The following is a 27773-nucleotide window of genomic DNA, read 5'->3' as shown; positions in this document are numbered from 1 at the left end:
GGGTAAGCTAGTTCCCATTAATTTTGTGTTCTCTGGTCCTCGTGCATAGATTGCCAAACCCGACGATTTCGTAGAGTATTGGTTCCCAACATTTTTGTAATAGTCAAATAACAAATTTGCACAAAAATGCATTTTTAGTAGGGTGGAGAAAATACATAAAATCACCATTCTCTCACGTTGTTTATGTTTAGGCACGTGATGCGAATTCGCAATTATCATATTCAATCAACCGACTCTTTTTTTATTATTTTGTTTGCGATTTATGGAATATAAATGATTAAACGAGTAAGTACCTACTTAAAAATTTTAAGACAATAAAACCAATTGCCTCGCGAGAATCACTGTATGAACACACATAAATTGTACACAAAATAATTACAAGATAAAAAGAACTTTTTATATACAACGTTTTTAAATTTTCTGTTGAATTATTATGCTCAAACTTGTAGTTGATATGAAGTAAATAAAAAACAAACAAATATAGAATACTGAAATGTCATTTTGACATTTCATTTTGATTTCCATAGTAACGCACGTATATATTAATAATTTAGATGCTAGGACCACCCGCTTAGCAACCAATAATAGTCTTTTTCTTTTTACGCATTTTTCTGAAATAACTTTCCATAAAAAACAGAATTAACTGAAAATGAATTCAATTCTGCTTGGCTAAAAGTATTAAAATAATGTATTGGCATCGTGTTCTGATAATTATATATTCTAAAAATTTCAAATGTTTAGCAGAGTTTAGCTAGTCGGGAAGTTAGTTAAAAATCGATTGCAAGGTTTGTACTGGACAAACAACCACCGGACAAACATGAACACTTGCTAATAAAAACGTTGTAATAATATGTACTTACATAATTGTACAAAGAATAATATGTATAATATACGATGGTCGAGACAGATTACAAATGAGTTTTGAATCATAGTAGTGTAAGTAAGCATAATATTTTTTCATCCCCTAGAAAGCATATTACGACCCCCTGGAGGTCGCGACCCATGAGCTGGTGTGAGATTTATCACTAACCTCACAAAATCTAACCACGTATTTTTACGAATATCAATTCGCGAATTGAACAATATTGGAAATCCGTCAAGGTCATCCACTAAAATTAATCTCCATTATGGGCTTATCTTAGTATTTATAATTTTATGTTCTCGTTTGATCCTGATATATTCATCATCGTGTATTGAACGAAAAAATAAAGTTTTTAAGTTTAAGCCAACTATGTACATAATATGTCGTCTCTATCGTATCTATGATATACCTAACTTACAACCATCAAACATATGTGAATAATGAGAAGTTGGGCTCCTGATTTCAATGCATCTATCTTAACCGTGTTTTACCAATAATTCATGCACGCATACAATTGTTCGCGAATAAAAAAATGTTTTAGAGATAGTGCTTTTTTGTTTTTAATAATATTTTTCTTGATCACAAATCATCAGGAAAATGAGACATTTCTTTTTATTCAGTTTTTTTGGGACATTGCTGGTAGATGACGGCGATTAGATTTTCTGCACACCACTATATGTATGCCGTATGTATGGTATACTAGATACCACTCCACATGTGCATTCCCTGGTGTTCTTTTTTGTGTTTCCTATCTGAACACATATGTTGATATCTTCTAAGATCTCTGAGGGTTTTGCCTGTGATACATCTGAACGTCATAGTTTATAGGATTCGCAAAATACATTTAGTACCTCTACTCTGAACACAATTTCATATTATTTCATAGAGTTGAGGCAAGTTTTATAAATTCTTATTTTGTCTCCTACTTCTCATGACATTTTGAAATGGTTGGAAGTATATTTGCTTTAACGTTGAATTCTTATTTTTAGTTAGTAACCGTTATGTTATTCTTGGCGTAGCGTGATAAAACTACGTAATTGAAATAAAATTAATCTCATTTCAATAACGTGAAACCTGGAGTTATAACTGTCAAAATATAATGAATTGTACAAAGCTCATGGAAAATATATGATATCACAAACTGATAGGATATTACCTTTGGTCGATGCTGATTAATGCCTTAGTTGCATGCATTTCTCTCGAGTACAATAAAGTGTTATTCAGTTGGTGACACTGCCGGAAATGAGTCCACCACTGTTTACAGAAAACACAACATTAATCTATTCTACCACTGCTCATGACAAAAGTTTTAACCCAGTGAAGTATAATGGATGTAAAATATATTAGATATACGTATAAAGTTAAAGTTAAAATATATACTATACGAGATTGAGTAGGTACTATGAGAGATGCTATAGATAGCGGGCATATTAGAAAATCCCGTGATTATTGGTCACTTTGTAGGTATGCAAATATGAGTATGGAATGACAAAGCAATAGTACCTACCATGGGTTTTTCATTACTCTAGGCTTCTCTTGACGTTTTATATCCAAGTTCTTGTCCTCTATATCAGTGCTTCTCAAATTTTTTCATACCACGGCCCCCGAAATCAGAAGAAAATAAATCCAAGGCCCCCTCCCCAAAAATTTTGGTCTTTAGTGACCAACAGTACTTTATTTAAAATTATAGTTACATTTGTATTATATACAATAGAACATTTTATTTACTTGTTTGTAATGCAGCTACAAAAACAATTTAATGAGAGGAGGGTGATTGCATAAATCAATATCCGGTACAATGCTTAAAATGCTAATTCGCAGGGTTTGCTCCAAAGTCTCCGTTGAAAGACACGACTTACCGTGTTTATTTTTTATTACTAGTAATGTTGAAAATCCTATTTCGCATAGGTATGTTGTCGCAAAAGAAATTATGATTAACAATGCTGCTTTTGCGATTTACGGATACTCTTTCTGTCACCTTATCCAAAAATGCTGCAAGACTTCTTTCATTAAATTCAACTTCAAGGGAATTATCTGACCTAAAATACCAAACAATTTTTCTTGAGCTGCCCACGTAATTTGATCACATTTTAAGGATTTGGCAAATGGTGTTCTTATGCAATTGTAATTTTGGTATTCATTTAAGTATGGGAAATATATGTTGAAAAATCGTTGAGATTCGACAATGTTATCAAGTATAACACTTTTAATTGAAGTCGAGAGTAATATTTCATTGGTGGTAAGACACTCTCAATCAAGCATGAAAACATGTCAGTACATCCTTGATACCTTTTGATAACGAAAAAAGTCTTTTTAGAAAGCTTGAAGTTTGATATTCAGAATTAAAATGTTGATATTTTTTCTCTAAAGAAAAACATTCAATTCATTTACTAATCCGCCAAATATGAAGCAAAACACATCCATTTTTCATCACTTAAGTGTGAAGAAAGATCTGATTTTTTGTCATGAAGAAAGAGGCGAAGTTCATTACTTAAGCTCTACAATTTATTATCCATAAATAATTATTGTGATCGTATAAAAATTTACCTCAAGATTTGAATCAGATATCGTCCAGTGATGACGTTATGATTTTTGTTTTTTCAAATACTGAAAAATTTCGCGGCTTCCTGGCAGGAGCTCCACGGCCCCCTGAGGGGCCGCGCCCCCCCGTTTGAGAAGTACTGCTCTATATTATAAGCTATGTCACCTAAACCTAGAGAGTAAAGCGAAGGTATGGGTCTTTGATTGTCTGCTAAAGTCTAAACGAAGACAGTATCATGGTGCGCAAACTCATTCCGCCATTTTACGGGGGAAAATAAAAACTGTTCATCTCCTCTTCGGTGTTTAAAATTATTGTAATGTGCTTTCAAATTATTTTGTAAATAAATATTTTTACAACGTGGGGATTGTTTGTTATCACATGCACCGAACCATTGGAACTTCGCCTAGTGGCTCTCTCGCCGCCGTAGTCAAGGTAACAGAATGAGGGATGTTTACGATATATATACGAGGGTGGGTCAATAATTCCTTAGAAAAAAGCATTAAAACAGTTTTTATTTTTGTATTTTTTTTTTATTTCTCAACATAATCTCCTTGGAGCTCAATATACTTGGTTAGACGTTTCTCAATTTTTTTTAAACCGTCAGAAAAATAAGTTTTCGGAAGGTCCTCAAAATAAGCATTTGTCCGATCGATGACTTCTTCATTTGAAAAAAAACGTTGTCCACTTAGCCATTTTTTTAAGTTTGGGAAAAGGAAAAAGTCACTGGGGGCTAAATCTGGCGAATACGGTGGGTGGTCGACCAATTCGAACTTCAATTCTTCAATTTTAGCCATTGATCGTAAACATGTGTGAACACGGGCATTGTCCTGATGAAAGAGGATTTTTTTCCTGTTTAAATGAGGCCGTTTTTCTTCAATTTCGTTTTTTAGCTGGTCCAATAAAAATGCATTATAATCCCCTGTTATTGTTTTTCCTTTTTCCAAATAGTCAACGAAAATAATTCCACGTGCATCCCAAAATACAGTAGCCATAACCTTACCAGCTGATTTTACGGTTTTCGCCTTCTTTGGACATGGTTCGCCTTTCGCAATCCACTGCTTTGACTGTTCTTTCGTCTCGGGAGTATAGTGGTGTATCCATGTTTCATCTACAGTCACAAAGCGACGAAAAAATTCATCCGGATTGCGTTGCATGAGCGACAACAGGGCTTTAGAGGCCACCACCCTATTGCGTTTATTGTCGACTGTGAGCAAACGCGGCAGCCATCTTGCAGAAACTTTTTTCATGCCCAATTTGTCATGTAAAATAGAAATGACGCTACCTTTTGAGATCCCTGTAACCTCAATTATCTCACTCAACTTTAATCTTCGGTCACTTAACACCATATCGTGGATTTTATTGATCATTTCTGGTGTAGTCACCTCTACAGGACGTCCTGAGCGTGGTTCATCCTTTGTTGATGTACGACCACGTTTAAATTCATTTAACCAGTTATAAATAGTTGCAAGTGAAGCAGCAGATATGCCGTGAACTAAATCCAACTCATTTTTTATTTCCTTTGCTGTTAACTCTTTTATATTAAAATGTTTAATAACAGCTCTAAACTCAATTTTCTCCATTTTTGTAAACAAGCAAATTTTTTTTTTAAATGTACGAAAATAAAAAACAACAACCCGACCAATCTGATTGAAACTTCGCAGCATACTGAATCGGTAGTGCCGCTGCATGAAAACAAACCGCTTACAGTACTAGTCGCGCCACCTGTCGGCTTTTCTAATGACTTATTGACCCACCCTCGTACCTACACGCATTATTGTTATCATCGTGTTTGCAGGTTGTATGGCTCAGGTCATTTCATACGCTTACATCCATATAAGAAAAAGAAAAATGTTACAAGTACAAAGCAAAAGGGATAATAGAGTTGACTCTCCGCTGATCAGGAAAATTCAATTATCTATTCACTGGCATAATATTTGTCTTGGTCTGCCTAATTTTGCAGGTCACTGAGTAGAAAATTCTCCCTTAGTAAATACGGGCATATGATTAATTAGCACAGGGTCAAATATGCCCATTTTCAATTTAAGTATTATTTTATGTGAGTACTCACTTTTGGTATACTCATAATAATTAAGGATTCCTGGTTACGGTTACAGAGATTGGAACGAAATGTCAATGTGACTTTTAAATATCGATATCTTTAAGGCTATACTTCAGCTAAGGCATGGTCTAAAAAGATCGTGCTAGGCGATGCGCGAATTGCGCAAATGACGCGAGCCGGACGAAATATAATTTGTCATAAAAATTCAACATGCGTCCTTTTAATGTTATGTTTATTATTATATTCGTAATAATAATAGGATATTCATTGACATGTTTTCTTTTTCAAGTGCATGCGGAACGTTTTTTAGTCATCTTTACACGATTTAAGAATATATTCCTCCGACGCCATTACAAAACAAATTGACGTGCTCACACCTCACACCTCGACTGTCGGTTTCCGATTGGCGACGACTGCGAAATTTTGTTCCACCTACTGTTGAAAATTATTTGCCATAACAAGTTTATCCACACTCGTGATCGGTTGCCTGTTACTCCACACCCGTTAGGTATTTCAGTTCCCATTATTTTTTCCTGTTCTCTGGGAATGGAGACATATTTTAGTTTTGGTAACTTTTTCAAAGTAGAATTTTCCAATATTACCTACGTAATAATATACCGACGATAGCGGCTTTCGTGGTACAGTTCGTAAGACGCTGGCCTTCCACCCGAAAGTTCTAGGTTAGATTCCCAGTGAGGACATATTGATATTTATGTGATTTTCTCAAAGTCTGGGTGTTTGTGATTGTTCAAAATTACTAACAAATACCTTGTACCAAAAAGCAAGTACATGGTTATTAATACTTCTAAAAAAAAAAAAAACACCGACGTTCTTGGGTATTCTTGTACGGTACGTCTTAAAATAGTGACCTCTATCTTTTGTTTATATATAATTGATATGACGGGTCTACAAAAGGGATCTATCTTATCTGAAACGACGTCGTACCTAGTATGTTGGCCACAGTTCAAAACGGAAAACAAGAGAAAGAAAATAAAACATTTGAGGGAATTTCCCTCTTTTGACAAAGTAGACTTATATCCTATAAGAATCATTGAAACGAACTGATATAAGCCATTTTCTTTTTTAAAAAGCTATTAAGTTTAGATAGTCTTACGCTTATATTTCACTATTTATAATTTATAACTTTAATACTTTTATATTTAAAAAAAAATAGGTAAGTACCTACCATCATTTATAAGGTCTTCATTGAAGTGGATAAAACCGCGCGCACAAGCCGACCATCAATCGTTACGGAAAATAGAAAGAAGTTGGATGTTTCGTGTTCAATACAGGGACGGTTTGGATATGGGGATATCGTACGGGGGAGGGGTGAATGCGGGGTATCGTACTCACGTCAGTCCGGTAGAGAAGGGGAGCACTGGGGATGTGGACATCACATTTCAAGCGTGGAGAATATGGGATAAACTTAAACACGTGTCAAGAATACTGCATTGTAAGCTTATCCTTCGTTCTGAGAACTACGCTCGGTTTATGCACTGACACTCATTCAATGAAGGTTGCAACACACACTATTGCACGTCTATAATGTGTCGTTCATTTTCGTTGGGCACTCCCACATTCAAAATCCTGCTTCAAAATGTAGTGTATTGGGGTGCGGTTATAGTCTATCTGAATTCTATTTATTAATTAAATTTGTTCTGTGGTTTCATGTAAGATAATATTTTTTTTTCGACCATGTCCGATCCTAGTAGGATCATATGGGCCTCCACAGAGTAGATGTTTGTATTAACAGATTTAGTTTTTTTACTAGAAATGGATCTCAGCCACTTGCTCAACCTATTAGGTCCATACACTGACAGACACAAATTGAAACACAACATGTGTACTTGCCAGACCCAGCATTCGAACCTGGGACCCACGGTGTCCAACGCTTAAGCCGCGCGGCCACCGTGGCCATATTATTATAGGTTCATATTATTGTATTGTTTATATGTGTAATACCTAGATACTTCCATAAACTGTAATCAATATTAACGTTAGTTATTTGACGATACGGTTGATAACACAGTGCCTTAATTGCAAAATATTGAAATTATAATCTTGCGAAGGTAATGCGTATTATTTGATGCTAATATTTATTTTTTGCCACGGTAATTTTCTCCTTGCATCATAAATTATTAATAACCTTAGTATGTATGTGATATCTTTTATTTATTCAACCGACGCTATCTTTCGACCAAACAGTTTCATAAAATCATAGGTGATTGTAAAAACAAAATACATGGGCACTATCTCTTTACATTTGTAATACCGGTGTGTTGTGTGTATTTGTCGACTCTTCCTTGTATCTGCCTCGGTATTTTCCAACCTTTTAGAGGGAGCCTTAAAATATTTTGGAAAATTTCGGGAAATCTCTACCTGTCTGACATATATTAGGTTCGACATGGGTCTTTACGTCACTCTGGCTTACTGATTATAAATGAACATTGTTTTTTTGGTAATATAATTGTTTTGTATAAAGTTGTTCAATAATACCTACGTCATATCACGTAAATATTTAACCAAGCTACAATTTCAAAATGAATAATATTGGTAATGCTACGTAAATATTAAAGCTATTGTCACTTTTGACAGTAACGTAAATTATGGAGGTACCATATACATATTATATGAACGTACATTTTTATAGCCTGTATCTTTCTTGCTTGTCATATACCTATGTACTAGTATTTATTTATTACATTTCAGGTCATTGTACCATGTAAATAGTTAAATGAAAATGTATCAAAGAAATTCAATGTTTGGTTGATTTAAAGTATTTTTTTGTCTACCCCAGACCTATCCACAAAAATAGTCAGTCTGCTGTCATGTATGTTAACATCGACAAGCACTATACATAATATGTAATTTACACATATCTACAGTAAATGTTGAACCTACTGGTCATTATTTGACTGCGTTATGCTAAATACTGCTAAGTATATTTATTTTATACCTCAAGCGACACTGAGACGGCCTGACCAGTTTGATATTTTTTTCATGACAATTAATTGAACTCTTTCGCGTACTTTCTGGCATGTCTATCATAGAGATTAAATTTAATGAAAGTTATATTGAAAGAGCATTGATTCCGACTAGGGATGATTAATTGGTTGATTTAATAATATATATACCTCAAACGAGTTTAGAAACATTCTTCACTCTACAATATTGTTTCTGGCCACAGTAATTATTATTCTTATCCCATAATTCTTTGCTGCATTATATTATTATGATGCATATAATATGTAAATCTTTTCCAGACAAAGAATAAATCGTGAGGTGAGGAATTGTGGCCGAGAAAAATAATTGAGAGCTACGAATGTTTCGTACACCCGCTCATAATTATATCAAATGAATATATTGTTAATTATTTTTTATTGTAGATTGGATGTAGGTACAACATATTATTTAAAAATATAAACTTTATCATTTAAAAAAGATTTGAGAATATAACATTCTATATATCGGGTGTCTAAAATGGATGTTTTCGTATTATGTATGCTTATTATTGAAAATACATAAGTTGAGAATATTCCAAGTTATGTACGATTTTATCTGTTTTAAATGAAGTAGTTGTTACATTTATTATTATTAATAATTTAAAATATTTCCGTAAATCCATATTTTCGATATACAGCAGCATATTATGAAAGCATAGTCTACCAATGTAATTGAAATTAGTATCACGTACCTACATTTATTAAAAAATCAATATTTATGACCTTTAGCTATTTGCATTTATTTTTCACACAACTTATGATTCACCGTTTATGAGAAATAATATAATATTATGACAACATTGATAGCTATTAATCAATTAATATTCTGGTTGTGAACTGAAAGTGTTGCCACTACCTACTTGTTGTTTTCCGGTTGTTACATTGTGCTGTTTTCGGTTTTCGCAAGTCCAGATTTAATAATGGTCAATGAATTATAATTTGATAACATTTTGACATTGGATTTTTTTTCGATTTCTAAAAATCATTTTTAGAATAGAATAATTTTCAAACTTTTCATTCAATTACATACTCTCCTCGTTAGTTCGTAATGCGAAATACATATTCTCAGACTGATCGTCTTTATCACATTACTCATTGTTGAGAATCGTGACTCAATTTACAGGCTTATCTCTATACATATAACTCAGCGATCTCTGCATCCATCGGTCAGTATGGTTGAAGATATCGAGATATCTAAAGCGTCTTTCACTTGATCTGACAGTCGGGCAGGAATTTCCCTCTTTCTCCTAAAATATTTTTTTTTTGATAAATTATTGTCTATTAAGTACAATATGGATATTAAAAATGTTATCCGAATACCAATCCGTTAAACAAAATAATCACATTAAACTTAGTGATTGTGTATCGAATTTTATTCATTCTACGAGTGACATAATAACAGTTACAGTTCTACAATTTCGTATTAGGCTTGTACTTACTTACCCCATTTTTACATTATATTTTATCATAATATTCACTTTAATGGTGGTTGTCATTTTTTATACCTTTTTTCGATTTTCTAGATTCGAGAATTAAATAATACTTGATATTCGAGAAGTCAAGATTGGTATTTTAGTAGTAAATTGTTGCTATTTTTGATTATAAAATTATAGTACCTACACATTGGCGCAATTTTGGTTCTTCTGAGCTGTCAGTCGACACTTTTCCTTTCCGAATCAGATATCAGACGCTTTTTATGTCTTTAGCATTAGTTGCAATCGATTGTTTTACGGCGAAAGACTCTAGAATTTTCTTGCATCATTTGCCGAGAATTTTCAATCACAGCCTTTAGTGCTGACTCAGAGGGACATCGTTAACCAGTACTCAGCAATATCGCTATCGTATCCCAAAAACATGTGTAATTTGTATACTCCATCGTTTTTTTTTTACATAGGTACCAATAAATCCAATCGGCAATGATCACTCACCCGATTGCCACAATATTGGAGTGCTGAATCATAATTCTGTGGACGTGTCACCTTCGGCGTATTTTCCCGCGCTTGACGGAGGAAATGCAAAATGGCGCGCTCTCTGCCGGAAAAGCCATTAGGCGCAAATGCCGCGAGAATTGAAATGTCGCCAGAGGTTTTTTCGCCGGAAATGTCAAAGTCTAGGATAGCAATGTTTCGCTTATCAAAAGTTCATGCAAAAAGTCACGAGTGGTTTTTTTAACCCAGATTTCCCGCGGCGCTAATCGAGAATACAAAATTATTATTAATAGAAGTTCACAATACATTCTACATTTGTTTTTGGTGTTTCCGTCGCTTTTAGCATTAATACGCCATCTTGTAAACTTTTATAAAGTAGTCTATTCAACATTAGGTGTGATATTTTAATATAAATATAGAAATCCAGATATCTGCGTATGTTGAAGGAAATACTTTTATGAAAATGGCCAGCGCCTTAAGCGTTGGCCTATGGCGTCGTGGGTCCCAGGTTCGAATCTTGGGTCTAGTAAGTACACACATTGTTTTTCAATTTGTGTATGAGCCACAGTATGGATCTAATACAATGATACTCAACCTTTTTTTTCTTCAGGCCAAATACATATATTTGTAAAGTAACGCGGGCCGCATCACTAATAGTGTGACGAGAAAAATCATGAAACCCCCCCTTTTTTACAAAACATTTACAAAACAACAAATCAAAACAGAGATTTTAAAAATTATAAACAAAAGTAATGTGTATCCAAGCGTTTATTTCAAAATTAAAAATGATGTTCCTGATAATAAATGTATTTCGGGCCGCGCATAACAGCTTAAAGGGCCGCATGTGGCCCGCGGGCCGCAGGTTTAGTATCGCTGATCTAATAGGTTGAGCAAGTGGCTGACATCCATTTCTCGTAAAAACAAAAATCTGTTAATACAAACCTCCACTCTGTGGAGGCCCGTATGATCCTATTAGGATCGGACATGGTCGGAAAAAAACCGAAAACGTTACTATGATATGGTCAATGATTAAATTAGCTGCAAATTCACACTTGTCTTCTATCGAGCATTGCATTTTGTCAAACATTTTTGACGTCGTCGTGATAGTCGTCCTACTATGCAAACCTTCTATGTCTGTTTATGTAAATGTTCAGGAGAGTATCATAAATTTAAAACTTTTTTATTTATAAAATAAATGTATTAAAATAATACGTTTCAACTCTCTCCTGAACATTTACATAAAACAGACATATAAGGTTTGCATGGTAGGACGACGAAATGGGATATCATTATTTAAGTTTTCCGACCATGTCGGATCCCAATAGGATCATATGGGCCTCCACAGAGTAGAGGTTTGTATTTACAGATTTTGTTTTCTACGAGAAATGGATGTCAGCCACTCGCTCAACCTATTAGGTCCATACCCTGACTCACACTCACACACAAATTGAAAAACAATATGTGTACTTGCCAGACCCAGGATTCGAACCTGGGACCCACGGCGTGATAGTCCAACGCTCAAGCCGCGCGGCCACCGTGGGTAAGTTAGTTAGTAATTAAACCAAGTGCCAGCAGTCCACTGCCAACACAGTGAATATTATTTTTTCAATTGTTGCTTATTTACTAAAAAAACGTACTGGAATTACTATCAAATTTTGTAATCCAAAAGGTTCGTAATACGAGTACCTAACCCAACTCTTTGTGTAAATTACACTTTTGATTGATTTGTATTATTGTAATAAATTATATTATTACACTTTCAGTGTATGAATAATCTATCGTTAACAAACATATTATGATGTTCCTCTTATTTTGGCACCGTCTTCTATCGAAGGTTTGTGATTATGCTGCATTAGAAATTTCCCTACCCTGATTAGTCGCCAAACCCGGTATTCGAACCCGGGACCCACGACATTATAGGCCGAACTTTACCGCTCGACCATGGTGGGCGACATTAGTAGTGATTTGAAACATAATATTATTTTTATTTATGTGTACGGATCCTACTTTGGCACGAGTAAGCCTAATAATAAATTGAGTCATATTATTAAATGCAGAGGTTTTCAAAGATCTTATAAAATATTCTATGGTATCCACGACACATTTTTTTTTACATTCATGGTAGTTATGTATAATAGAAGGTTTTTCTTTTACTTCTTTGTCTATAACGTTTTTTTGTATAATATACAGGTAAAAATTTAATCATTTCCCATTTTTTGGGCTTATGTACTTTTCGCCCAACGTTTCGCAAAAAAAAATATCATAATATTATCCTACCCGTTGTTATGAATTATTACACCTCTGATGGTCATACTTTATTTTAATTTCATGGAATAAAATTTTATGTTGTAATTAATTACGGTTAAATTACTTCACCAGTTACAATTATTTCGTATGCGTGTTAATTTTAATGTAAGTCGTACATGGTTTTTCTACATGTATGTTATACATGTATTTTGTAGTAAGAGTAGGAAATATAGCGTGCTACATTCATGAGTGTTTTAATAAAATGTGTGTTTATTATACACACAGTTACTCAGGTTATACTAGGCAAGTTTGTGTGGAATTAATATTATGCGTGTTCCGATTTATTTTTAACCACTGAGCTAAATAAAGCAAGATTTTGTATTCAATAATAGTCTAATTGCCTACCAAAAATAGAACTAAAGTTTTCTCGCATTTTTATACCGTTTCTTTATATTATCTGTGTAGATTTGTGAGAATAATTCTGTTAAAAAATCAGAGGCGCATTTTTCAAGGGTTGTAATAATTATTATTGTCAGTGATTGCTAATTAGAGTCCCGTGGGATTTTTTACATTGCGTTAAGTATTCATCATTGTATTGATTTATTATATAAGATAGAGTTAAGAGTGTTCGTTGTCAGTGTGTGTTTAGCTTTGGTGAGTGTACACGGCGCCTGAAGATGCCGAAAGGCGAAACCCGGGTCGCAGAAAGCGACTTAAATGGAATAGTACAGATTTTGAATCCATTAGAATTAAAATTCAAATTCCATCTAGTACCTTCAGTCGATAGTATTAATATTATTCATCACATAATTTGATTTTGGGAAAACTGACAGTATATGTACGCATCTGTTGTTCAAAAAGATATGACATCCATTTTTATATATAAGTATATATTAAGTATTGGAATATGGATTTATGTTCATCATTACGATACACAAATAGTTAGTACCTGCCCAGCATTATACCACGTGTGATTGTTCTTGTCGGACTTTAAAAATACGTATCTGACATAATTCTACAGTTTTCGTCATCTCAAACAGCTTAAAAAAATAAGTATATCAAACCAGAATTACCTTTCCAGCTTTTTGTAAGTAAGTACCTACCTACTTACATCTGTCATACATCATACACAAAATCTACCACTGTTTTCCACCAATAATTGCTTGTTTTTTTAATCATGTCTCGTATAATTTTTTCAACAAAAATTTGCCATACGTCTGTCTACCTCTGTACAATTTTTGGATTTTTACAACGTTTTTATTAGCTCGTATTCTTATTTGTCCGGTACAAATCGTACAATCGATTTTAACTAACTTCCCGACTAGCTAGACATTTGAAACTTTTAGAATATATCAGAACACCGTGCCAATGCATTCTTTTAATACTTTTAGCCATCTTTAAGCAGAATTGAATTCATTTTCAGTTAATTCTGTTTTGTATGAAAAGTTATTTCGGAAGAAATCCGTAATCTAATCCACTATTATTGGTTGCTAAGTGGGTGGTCCTAGCAACTAAATTATTAATATATACGTGCGTTACTATGGAAATCAAAATGACAATTCAGTATTCTATATTTGTTTGTTTGTTTGTTTTTTATTTACTTCATATAAAGTACAAGTTTGAGCATATTGAGCACAATAATTGAACAGAAAATTTAAAGCGTTGTATATAAAAAGTTTTTTTTATCTTGTAATTATTGTTGATAATTATTATTTGTTTCTGAGCCCTAAATAATTTAAGTCTGGTGAAAATAACTACCTGCTTCGTTTAATTTTCGCATTTTTTTACTTTGAAGGCCATACGAAAACAAAATCTCTCAATATTGACCTTTCGCCGGGCGGTGATAATATAAAAATACCTTTAGCTGGCTTGCCCTCTTATCTGCAATATGTTACGGCCCTGCCCTTTGATAACGTAATGAAGTTTTATTCTGAGCTTACATAAGTAATTAAGAAAGCAAGTCGAATTATGTAATCCCTATTGCTTTTCTTTGAAAGTTCTATGTCAAAGTCAGTGGCGGTATTAGAAATTATTATCACATAATATTTTCAGGTGTTAATACCGTTTTAAGATCTCGACAGGTTAGCAGCCAGGGTCGATCCACTGCCGGTTAAAAGCCTCCCCTAGCTCATTCAACTGTTCTCGGTCTATACTTCTTCGCTGCCACACTGAAACGTACTAATTGATAAGTTCTTCGATTTTCAGAAGAAACTGATGAATACGGTGGCCAACAAGAGTACACTTGTTTGTGATAAAGGTATTGATGATGAAATAACAATCGATCGCGCATTGGACAACCGCTGTATAAATGAAGTCATACGATGGTACCTAGAGTTGGGTATTTCCCGAGAAAATCTCAATCTCGAGATTCGGGATTTCCAGAATAGAATTCTCGAGATATCGGGAAATTTTAAAAAAAACCTGTAAAAATCCGAAAATAAGTGTAAAAACAGGCAAATTCCAAAAAATATGATTTTTATTTATTTATGCAAGAAGACGAACAAAATAGAAGTAGGAAAACAAAAATAATTCAAAACATTGCTTATTAATATAGAATTTAAATAAACATATACCTACTGCCAATCGCTGCGTCTGACAATCGCGTACGCTTTTGAGACACAAAATCCCTAATGTTGCAAAAGTTGTGCTAATTTTGAGTCGACGTTGGCTTAATTGTGTTAAATGCCCCGATCAGATCTGTCCACTTTTTTCATATAGAAAATCATTTTTTTTCAATTAATATTTGATAATAAAGAAATCCTAAATACCCGAGAAAGGATTCTCGAGATCCGGGATTTCCCGAAATGTTAAAAATTTCAATTCTCGAGATCGGGATGGAAAATCTCGAAAATTTCTCGAGAATTCCCGTCGGGAAATTCCCGAAACCCAACTCTAGTGGTACCCAAGAGCCGCTAAACTTTCATGGCGCAAAATCCACCGGATTGACGAACTGATCAACTTCAGCGGAAATACGTGCCAGCGAAAAACTAACAACGGACATAAGTGGAATGAGCTAAGTAAGGCCTTCGTCCAACAGTGGAACATCCCGGTTGATTCACTTTGAATAATTATAACTATTCAAAATCAGTTTTTTTAAAAATACGCAATGTTTTTATGTAACTGTCTTCAACAACTGTGAGATAATTAACGTTAATAGTGCGGTTACGAAAATGAGTAATGACCGTGGCCCCCACAAGGGCGGGGGGGCTGACAGGGCTCTAGCCTCGAGGCGTTAAACATGATAAACACACATCACAAATTTTCTCTAATGGTAAAAAAGTCGCCTGCGGCGCTATTTTACTTAAAAAATATGTGGTTGTGTGATGCAAATTTTGATTATTATATGCCGATATTCGAAAATTTCATAATACAAGTGGATTTATTCAAAAATTTACCGAATACCCTTAATTTTACCTGGAACACCAACACCATTTGGAAAACGTTTCTGTAGAGCCTCACACTGCCTATAATCCTGGCGATAGGTAGGGGGGTCGCCAAATATCCTGGCCTGGGGGCCCGTTTCAGGATGTGGGGGTCATGGCAATGACAATAGCAATTCTTAACATTTTATTTGTTTACATATTGGTAAAAGAATGGATGCCTGACTTCAATTAAAAATGACGAAGTTAAGTTATTCTATAAAGTCGAATGTCCAAAGATCTTTTAGAAGTCAAAGTTTAATAGTCCAGATTATCTGAAAACCTAAAAAAATATGTAAAATGGAGATTTTATGCTATTTTCAAAGCATGATCCTGGACATTCCTTAAACGTTGTAGATAATCTATTTATATAATTTTGAAGCCTTATTATCCTTTATATTTATTTTAAACATTTGATCACTGGATAAAGTATTTTTATTACATTAAATAGTATTCTTTTAAACCTCCCGCTATAATGTTTTAGGATATAGTCATATTTCAGTACATCCGTGTGCAGTGGTGTTAAGATTTTTTTATATTTATTAATTTTTAAAAGCATTTATAAAACCATTAGTAAAATTTATGTCGACATTATTATAGTGAAATATTTACGATAAAAAATTATATTGATAATCTCTGTGATCCCAAATTTGACAAGAATTAGGCGTTTTATTATTCAAAAAGTGGGCAAGATTTACACATTTAACGATAATTCTAAAGATACTGATTATAAGCTATGTCTTTGACCATTCAAATGTGATAAACATTCTACGAATAATGTTTACTTTATAATAATTATTGACCTAAGAATAAGGTAGTATTTTTTTGAAATACGCCATTTATTTTGGCATTTCCCAGTGGTTAAGCTACAACATACGGCCGTAGCCATAAATTAACAAACTAAAACTGAAGTAGGGAGTAAGATCATGTTAAGCGCGTGTTTGAACATATACCGTTTTTTAAAAAAAAAAAAAATTCGGTTAGGTTCATTCGGTTTTACAATCCTTAGTGACAGCTGACCTTTTATTTCTCACATACTATATCGTATATACCTATAATATTTAATAATAAACTAAACACACATCTAATTATTGCTATGCAATTAGTAAAAGAGTTACAAGGCATTCAATTTTTTTTTTTTTTTATTTAGGAGCGACTTTTCCCACTGTCGTTATGTGGTGGCACCGATGGTGGACGCGAGCGAACTGGCATGGAGATTGCTCTGCCGGAGACATGGTGCAGAATTGTGCTACACGCCCATGCTGCACAGCAACGTCTTCTGTAAGGATCCCAAATATCGCAGAGACGCCCTCGCCACTTGTGGAGAAGACAGACCGTTGATTGTACAAGTAGGTGCTGATTGATAATTATCGGCTACCGTAGCTAGTTAATTAACGTATCGTAATTCGCTACGTTCAGTTTTTAGTTATGACTGGGTCGATGGACGATTATAATGTGGGTGCCAGGTTTGAATCCTGGATCTGGCAAATACACATATTGTTTTTCAATTTATGTTTGCACTCAGAGTATGGACCTAATAGGTTGAGCAAGTAGTTAACATCCGTTTTTCGTAAAAACAATATCTGTTAATACAAACATCCACTCTGTGGAGGCCCATATAATCTTATTAGTATCGCACATATGTTGAAGCGTCATATTGTACGTCACTGATCAATCCAGAAAAAGAAAACAACAAAGATCATCTTAGCCATTAAAAAAAAATCGAGTACTTTTGATAGTGAATGATGCTGCCTGCAGTAAGCTGACACGAGTTGCCGAAGTCTGATCCAATTATATTTAGGAATGGTTTGAGTGCGTGTATGGAACGAGCCTAAGGTGAATATATCTATTATAAAAACACAGACGTTGCATATTAGTGGAAATGGATGGTATCAAAGTATGGAAAGACAGAATATTGAGGCTGAAAAATTTACCGGTTTAGTATAATCGGCAATCTATGACGAGACAGCATCTGCAGGTGGCAAACCAATCCTAATAAATGACGACCTCCGGACTAAAGAAGTCAGAACATGTTGGTGAATGACGCTATAGTAAAAAAAACATAGCCATGTAATTTGTAACTATTTTTGTGGAATTAACCTTTAATATGTTGCATTATCAAAGTGCGGTGTTGCATTTTAATTTATTTTGATAAGGTTGTAGGTAGTAACCATTATCTATTAATGTATTTATGTCATATAGATAATACCGACATTGCACTAATAGTCACTGAGGAAAGTGTCAGACTTCAACTGACACACTTTCATTTATAATATTTCCAATGACTTTGTATGGCTTTAATTCAGTGATAAGAAACCTTTCGCTTGAGGAGGCCTAAATTAAATCTCTAATACTCTTTGAAACACCATTTACAAATCAATAAAATCTTATTCAATCTCCGATCCAAAAAAAATCACACGAAAACAGAAAGTATTTTTATGTCAATTCCAGATAAAATCCCTCTGAAGTCAAAATGTCTTTACAAAAACACTTTTATGTGTACGGAATTTTCGATTTCTATTAATTTTACTATAAATTACAAAAATTCCCTTGTCACAATAAATTTTTGGCTAGCTGTAATATTTATTTCTTTATTTATTTATTTAAGAATACAAAACATTGTGGACATAACAAATCTAAATTCAAGACGTACACAACATGAGATTTACATTATAAGTCAAACATTACCCTCACAAGAGAGAAGAGAATATAGAAAAAAAAATATATAAATAAATACAATAAACAAATTATGAATAGTTGAAGTGTCAGTACAAAACCTAATTAGTAAAAATCCTATCTTATTAATAACAATAATTAATTTAATATTAAATGAAAAACACACGTTTGACATTGAAAAGGGTGCAAAACTACTTCACAGGGTGATTTTTTGTGACCTCTGACTAGATAGGTAGGTAGTGGAGTTTTTACCTACTTTATTGTATTGATTTACTATATAAGGTAGAGTTAAGAGTGTTTGTTGTCAGTGTGTGTTTACCTTTGGTGAGTGTACACGACGCCTGAAGATGCCGAAAGGCGAAACCCGGGTCCTGAAAAACGACTTAAATGGAATAGTACAGAGCTTGAATCCAATAGAATATTATATTCAATTTTATTCATCCATACTGGGCTTGGGCCACACAAAATCATTCAGCGAGTCGCTCATCATTGCGTTTAATTGAATTAAATAATATGCAATACCGCAAATATTTTTTGATCAGTACACAGTAAAACATATATACATGTTAAAAAAAAATACCTATGCATTACTAAGTTATTTTTGAAAGTAAATCTTTACTTTGTCTTAGTAAATCTCCACGTTTTTTGATTATATTATGAATCTTCCAAAATACATTTTAATTGTAACTACGATTGTTCTACATAAATATATTTGTTTTTGTTTGTTTCAGTTTTGTGGCAACGATCCTGATATCTTATTAAAGGCTGCTCTTCTAGCGGAGGAGCACTGCGATGCCATTGATATAAATTTAGGTTGTCCACAAGCAATTGCACGTAGAGGTCGGTATGGTGCGTTCCTTCAAGATGAGTGGCCGTTATTACAAGAAATCGGTGAATAACTATACTTAATTTATTGTATTTTTACATTTTTAATACACTTGAAATTTTCATTTTAATCTGTCTATGTAGCAGTGGCGAAGGGTGGGGGTAGGCTTTTAAGATCCGCCATAAATAGTGCACACTAAGCTTTGTCAGTCATATTTTCATTGAAATAAGACTACAATAATTTTACAGATGGTGTTGATTGGTTTTTTAAATTCAATTAAACCCTGCGAAAACCATGCCATAATAGATAATAGCCAAAAAATACTTGTCTATCTACAAAATATCTAAAATTATGCAATTAAATCACACATAATTCTGGATATTTTATAGATAGAATAATATTTTTTATCTGTTATAGTTTGGTTCAAGCAGGGCTCAATGAATTTAAAAAGATTAACCTACAATATATCGTCACTGTTCTGGCAGAAGACATTAATTCGAAAAAATGACATATTGAGTTAGTTATACTAAAATGTTCCTTATTCCAAACTTTACCGTTTGGAAACCTTCTTAATAAATAAACAGTCTTTATTTTAAAATCATCCTTTTTACGATTACTTAATAAACTCACGTGATAGACCATTTCAAACATTTTAACAACTTCAAAGTCAAATTACTCAAAACTAGTATTCTCCAGTTAGTGTGTTCTGCCAGAACAGAGACGATATGTAATATTTATTCTTAATCCAACGAAAACAAATAAGTATGAATGAAAAAGTGTGCAAAATTTTGTCGTATCGTCCAAAATCATACAAAAGTCGTCTATTTATGGCGGATCTTGACAGCCTACCTCCAATCTTTGATAATGACAATGATAAATTTGTATATTTATGTATATTATATTACTATTTTGTTCATGCAAATTTAGTGTAAACTTATATGTAGTTGTAAGTAATTTTTAACATGTTTATTTCATTTTCAGTAAGTAAACTTAAGAAATCGCTCTCTGTACCTATTACCTGTAAAGTCAGGGTTTATGAAGACATACCAAAGACTGTGGAGTACGCTCTCATGCTGCAAAATGCGGGATGCCATCAGCTGACAGTGCACGGTCGCACAAGAGACCAGAAAGGTCCATTAACAGGATTAGCCAGTTGGAAACACATCAAAGCTGTTAGGTTGGTCAACATATTCTTTATTCCAGCTTTCTAACCTCCAAAAGATAATATTATTGTAAATAAAATAGATAGATTACCCACCGTTAATTTTATTTGAACAAAGTTTGTTCAACGCGTCCGTGCTATCTGTGCTCCTGTATGGCTGTACGTCAGTGGCGAAGGGTGGAGGTAGGCTGTTAAGATCCGCCATAAATAGTGCACATTAAACTTTTTCAGACATACATATTTGTTATCATTGAAATAAGACTACAATTAACAGATAGTGTAGGTTAGATTTTAAAATTCAATTAAACCCTGAGAAACCAAGCCATAATAGATATTAGTCAAAAAATACATGTCTATCTATAAAATATCTAAAATTATGCAATTAAATCATACATAACTTTGAGTATTTTATAGATAGAATAATATTTTTTATTTATTATAGTTTGGTTTACGCAGGGCTTAATGAATCAAAAAAATGAAGCAAAAATATGTGTAATATGTAGTTTTAATCCAACGAAAACAAATAACTATGAATGAAAAATTGTACACAATTTTGTCGCATTGCCCAAATTAGACCAAATCTATTATGGTTTCGTTTAGGCAGGGTTTAATTGATTTTTAAAAACTAACTAATACCATCTGTAAATTGTAGTCTTAGTTCAATAAAAACAAATACATATGACTAACAAAGTTAAGTGTGCACTATTTATAGTGAATCTTAACAGCTTACCTCCACCCTTCGCCACTGCTGTACGTGGCATCTTACAAACTTCAAAGGTGTCAGCATTTGAGCTTTCGAGAATCGATGTCTCCGCCGAATCTTAGGGGTACACTGGTACGACCGCGTTTCAAATACTCGAGTTCGTGCCCTCGGTGATTGAGGTAATCATGAAGAAACACTTCATGTGGCTGGGACATGTATTCCGGATGCCGCCAGAGAGTGCAACACTTCGTACCCTTGTGTCACAGCCTCAAGGGTGATATAAAACTAATGTATCTACCGACCTACGCTGCAGGTCTGACATGTCAGAAGACACGAGAGTTTGCGTTGGACCGAGGGAATTCGCACGCACTTGTGCTTGCCCTATGCCGCAACGCTTGGGCGTTACGGGGTGAAGTAGTAGTTGTAGTCATTTTATTTATTATGTCTTCACCATGAATTTACTTCTCAAAAGTAATGTTGTGATATCAGTGCTATTCCAGGCTTCATAATCAAAACTACTCTATAAATGTGTGTTTATTTTTCAAAACAACTGATGCAATGAGTTTTTCCTTATTTTAGAGATGCTGTAACTATTCCGGTTTTTGCAAATGGCAACATTCAGTGCTTGGAAGATGTACACAGATGTCTAGAAGCCACCGGAGTTAATGGTGTAATGAGTGCTGAGGGCATTCTCACCAACCCTGCTCTCTTTGAAGGTGTTTCACCGCCCGTGTGGGACGTGGCTTTGGAGTATTTAGAATTAGTAGCAAAGTATCCCTGTCCTCCTGCTTTTATAAGAGGTCACCTGTTTAAGATGTGTCATTTATTGTAAGTTGACAACCTTGTTCAAATATTTAAAATTTAGTGAAATAAGGAAGGGAAATTCATGCATGGATAATCCGCAAACCAGATAATCCACACACGGATAATCGGGAGTTTACTGTATAATTAAATTTAATATTAATTTTATGATTGCAAACATAAATAGGGTCACATGGAAACAGGCTGAGACCTAAATCTTAAAATTCTTTGATCTTAAATTCAATATCCATCAGAAACCCTCAGCCAATGATATTAATATTCAATTTTTTTTTATCTTGAAAATATTCATAGTGCTAACAAAGTAAGTTTAGTTGATACAAATTAATCAATTATTATATTTCTATCTATTATAATAATCATACTTAAAAAAAATTATAAATATAATAATTTTTTTTTTTTGCAGACTAGCAATGCCAACAAATGCCGAATATCGATCAGAATTAGCGGTCGCACAAACATTAGATCAATTTGTTTCTGTTGTAAAAGGTATAAAAGAGAAATACTACCCTTACCATATTGGGGAGAAAGTACACATTTGTGATAGTGGTCAAGAAGACCCATCCGTAGAGAATAATTGTTCCCATGGGGACTTGAATGATTGTAATTTAACTTTACCGCCTTGGATATGTCAGCCATATGTGCGTATAGCTCCCAGTGAACATATAAAGAAGATGGAAGAAAAAGAAATTGAAATTAAGGTATTAATCTATTAAGTTACGTAGAATACAGATGTGCATGTTTGAGGAGCAAACATTCAAAACGTGATTTGTCACACAGATGTTGAGCTGAGATAATCAAGAAAAACATATTGTACTCAAAATGGTTTTTTTATTATAAAACTGTTTAACCCTTTATAGGGCAAAGGTCGAAAACGGTTTATTTATCGACCATCTCATTTATGAGCTATAAGTCATACACTAAATATGGAAATATCAACCTTAGTGCGTCAAGACGTTGTCGAGAACGTTCTCTGGTTATGAAATAAACCATATAATATGAAGTGTACGTCAATCGCTCGCAAAACACTATTTCAACGATTGGTCGATGTATCAGCCATTGCGCGTTTGCGGTCGCGACTCGACAAATTCGCGAGTGACACTTGACTTTGCAAGTCATTTTGTTCCCATTTATATTATGTGTTGTGAAAAAAGGTATGTACATAAGTATTTAATATGCATTTATTTATCGATTCACATTATATTTTTTACAAATATTTTGTGATTGAGTACTTGTTTCATCATTCTATTGCCAAGCGGGAAGTACATAACCTCAAATTTGCAATTCGCACGGCTGACTTCTAGAATTATTTTAAAAATAAAAAAGTGGCTTAGGCAGCTGTGTATAGTTATATTTTATTGTGAATATAGTATACTATCATAAATAAATTTTAGTTTTACTCAAAATATTTGGGATCGGAAAAGTTTTCAAAATATCCGCGAAGAAATGGTGTTTTTTTGTTAGTTGTGACATCAATTGAATGCTAAAGTACTAAATTACTATCAATATCGCAACTTTCATGGGTTTGTATTGTATTATATTTGACTGTAGAAGTAACATAATCATCAGCTGTGGTCTATACACTGCTGGATGAAGGCCTCCCTCATCATACTCCATTTTTCTCGGTCATTTCGTAATATGGTAATGTTGTAGGTCGGCAGGTACTGTTACGATAATATGTTTTATTTATTTTCAGTTCATGAGTAAATCTAAGAAAAAGAGCTGTCGATGTGCTTATTGTAGTACGTGTAGAGAGCCAAAACGCATATCTTATTTTTGTAAGCAATGTAACGTACCGCTTTGCATACTATGTTTTGTATGTAAATTTTGTATGTACCTACGTAAATGGTTGTAAAAAAATAAAAAATGAATTGTAACTTTTCTTATGATTAAATAAATAATATGTACAACCATTATTTATTTGTTTTATTTGAAAAAAATATATCAAAAAATCAAAAAAAAAAAACACCTGAATGGGCACTGGTTGATAAAAAAACCATCATAAATTATAGTTTTACCAAATTTCTGATAGATATTTTTTATTTTTATATTGAAATTGTTTTAAGATATTAAATATCTGAAGCAAAATGATAGAGATCGGTTAGGAATGAAGAAAATAATGCTTTGCCCTATAAAGGGTTAAGGAAAGAATTTTAAACCTGGTATTTTGTATAATCCAAAATTCGCGGAAGTGGTTCATTTTTTGATTTGAAATTTGGACAAAACACTATTTGCATGAAACTTGTGGGCAAAACACTATTTGAATGAAAATCAAGGCATTATATTTTTTTATAGGATAAAAGGTTCTTTGAACACTGATTCTGGTTTCCTTTCATATATTTAAATATGGACTATCAGAATTGACAATAAATGGCATTTTTCAAAATGTGTGACAAATCACTTTTTGAATGTTTGCTCCTCGTTTATATAAGTAACTATGTAGTGATTAAAGTCGAACAAGCATTTAGTTGGTATAAATCAGGGGTCGGCACCATGCCCAACTATTAGGACCCTAAAGTATAGAAGAGTATTTTTAATGCTCCGTCTTCAAATAGAGCAGTCTACACAGGAAATAATAGTCACTCTGGTGACCACACGAAATTAAATAATATGACATAATAATATCTTACTTACATAATTTGCGATCTCGATTTTTCGAACAATCTGACAAGAGCCTAACCACTCTAACCCTACTCCTATTTCATTCACTGCCATTACTTCAGATGCACTTAACTAAGACCAATACAATTTTTCACACATTAACACGATGAGGTACACAAAGTCCAGTTTATTGTCCTAAACGACCTAAACCTAACCTAAAGTTTCAAATTGTACTGGAATGTTTGTTGTGCCTATGCATAAATTTGATCGTATTCTGGGTTCCTTTTTGTGTAATGATTTATTAGGACGCACTCCTTAAAAGAACTGTTAATGTACATTTTTAAACATATATTGTTTTCACGTTCAATGCAGAGAAATACGAATTTTTCTAATACTCTTTATAATCACGAATTTGGATCTGCTTTACATTTTTTGGCTACTCATTTTAGTTTTAGTTTTTAAAAATACCAGAATTTTACTTTAAGCCTTTTTTTATTTTTATCACAGCTGGAAGTTACTTTACTATAGTTATTTATCACCATTAAATTTTGTATGTTTTAGAATCTTTGCAATATAGAATCAGGTAGATATGGAAGAAAGGGACATTCTGATTTGGTGAGATATAAAAAGGACACGAAAAAAATACATTGAAAAAATGATAAATAATCTACTTAAATACACTTTTTCATTGTCACTTTAGAATGGCGGTGATGACTTGAAAAGGCATTATGAGGATTCTGAAGGTAATTCAATTACCAGGAAACGAATGAAAAAACTCAGAAGAATACAAAGACGACCTCCTAAAACGGAATCCCACCAGGTTAAAAGAACAACAGAAATTTGTACCAACTGTCCTAACCCTTTGGTAAGTATATTAATTCATACATTGATTAGGTTTTCAGAGAAACGTAAAATGTTTCCTTTCGTTGATTATACAACAGATATTATTTCTATATGAGGCGTCTAATTACAAAAAGCGACAAATCCACAATTCAATATTTTCGGGAAACAACGTTTTTATGTTTCAAACTTCAATTATTTGTATTAACATGAGATTATTTTTTCCGTTGTATTCTATGTCGAAATTAGAACCAAATGGCAATTTGTTTCAGCCAATAAACTCTTAAATGTAATAAATATAGGCAAAATAAAATTGGACATAGCGCTATTTGTACTTCACTTTAAATTTATTCCGCATAAGGCACATATTTCTGTGGCACTGTCAGTTTGCCAGATGCTACAGCATGGGAGACGCTCTTTTCAATATTGAACGTTCCCTTATTGGTTGACTTAAACACGTGCGAAATCAACCAAGCTTTAAATATTATGAAACACGGACTTGGCGCCTTTTTGTAATAAATCAAGACAAAATATTTTTTTTCGTAGGGTTGTGTCGCGTTTTGGAATTTATAGATCAATACATATTGTGTAAAATTATACAAAGAATACATGCATATTTTTTTCTCGATTTTGACCAAATGTGGACTTATCGCTTTTTGGAATTAGATGCCTCATATTTGCAACAATTGGAACAAATAATGGACTGGTACTTTGTCATAAAATACTTGCCTGGAATTGACCACAACACACTTATTATTCATATCACTTCATTATACACCAGTAAAATCTGATTGGAAAAGATCTATCCTCTCGCTTTTAGAGGAAATCTGTAATTATTTTGTTTGTTTCAGGGAATGAAATGCTTGGAAAAATTATGCAAACAGTGTTGCAGAAACAAATGTTTTAATGAGAATTTGGATTGTCCCGGACACCGGATTCACGTGAAAACCCGTCGAGAAATGGCCATAAGATATAATGCTGAAAGAAAATCTGCTCTCATTGAAAATGCTAACAAGACCTCAAAAAATGCAACAGAAATGAAACAGTTAGATAATAGTTGATTTTAATGTGAATAATCATTATTCTTTTATATAACAGAGTGTCTGTTACATCACTACAGTAATTCTATTTGCGAAAGGAAGAAGGCGTTAAGTCTTAAATCGCTACTTTTCAGGACAGCCAAAGGAAGATTAATTTTTAGACCATTTTGTATGGGAACTCAAATGTTTCTGTATAGAATTTAGTAATTCAGAGTTGTCGATTTGACTTTTCATTTTTCTGATTTGTACATAATATGTGTATTATGGTTCATTTGCCATCTTAAACTCATTTTTTGATTTTTAAGACTTATCGCCGTCTTCCTTTCGCCCACAGAATTATTAGCCTCTCAATAGTGATGATGTTGATGGTTTCTAAAGTTATATCACATTTGTAAAATGTTCATACTGATAAAATAATGTATCTACAACAAATCAAATCATTTAAAACTTTTTTAAAGTTATAATTACAAGATACAATAATAATTATATTTGCTTGTTTAAACTTTCTTTATTAATTTGTTTCTTATTTTGATTTCAATCTGCTAGTGCAGTGAATCCCAACCATTTTTGGTTGGAGGAACTCATGCAATATTTTGTAAAATCTCGAGGAACCCCTGCTAACATCCATCGCTTCCATATAAATAAATAAAGAAATATACCATTTACTTGCTATTTAAAATTGTAATGTAAAATGTGTACATCTGAATCACCAACATTTGCATTTAACTGTTGGTGCTAAATTTTCCAATAAAAAATATTTTATAATCGTCTTGTTTTAAAATTATTGATCTGATAATGGATTCCACTATATAAAGCTTAATGTATGTATTATATTTAAAAATAAATATATATTTTTGTGTTTTTATAAGTAAGTATGTAAATAAACAAATTGACCTGAAATTAATTGTTATTTTTACATCTTCACTTCGACATGTGCGCTACCGATTCATCTACCGATTGAATTGACAAAATTTGACAAATATCCGATGATTTCCCAGAAACGTGACGTCTATATTCTATATTTTCTTACATACCCTATACGATTCG

At 33.2% G+C, this 27773-nt stretch overlaps 1 protein-coding gene across 1 annotated transcript in view; it reads left to right on the top strand.

Annotated features, from left to right (window-relative positions):
* Positions 1–27489, top strand: part of Dus1 (Dihydrouridine synthase 1) — a 74472-nt gene extending 46983 nt beyond the window's left edge. Inside the window, exons 2-8 of the mRNA XM_085958330.1 lie at positions 17210–17408; positions 19467–19626; positions 20543–20738; positions 22006–22254; positions 22652–22946; positions 25547–25711; positions 26538–27489. Of these exons, the coding sequence (XP_085814456.1) occupies positions 17210–17408; positions 19467–19626; positions 20543–20738; positions 22006–22254; positions 22652–22946; positions 25547–25711; positions 26538–26747 (1474 nt within the window). The 3' untranslated portion in view covers positions 26748–27489. The remainder of the gene's footprint in view (positions 1–17209; positions 17409–19466; positions 19627–20542; positions 20739–22005; positions 22255–22651; positions 22947–25546; positions 25712–26537) is intronic.
* Positions 27490–27773: the final 284 nt, after the last annotated feature.

This window comes from Rhyacophila brunnea, unplaced genomic scaffold (genome assembly GCF_057557595.1).
Source record: "Rhyacophila brunnea isolate RB1 unplaced genomic scaffold, BYU_Rbru_1.0 scaffold_7, whole genome shotgun sequence".
NCBI classification, from domain to species: Eukaryota; Metazoa; Arthropoda; class Insecta; order Trichoptera; family Rhyacophilidae; genus Rhyacophila; species Rhyacophila brunnea.
This window is presented reverse-complemented; position numbering and strand designations above follow the sequence as displayed.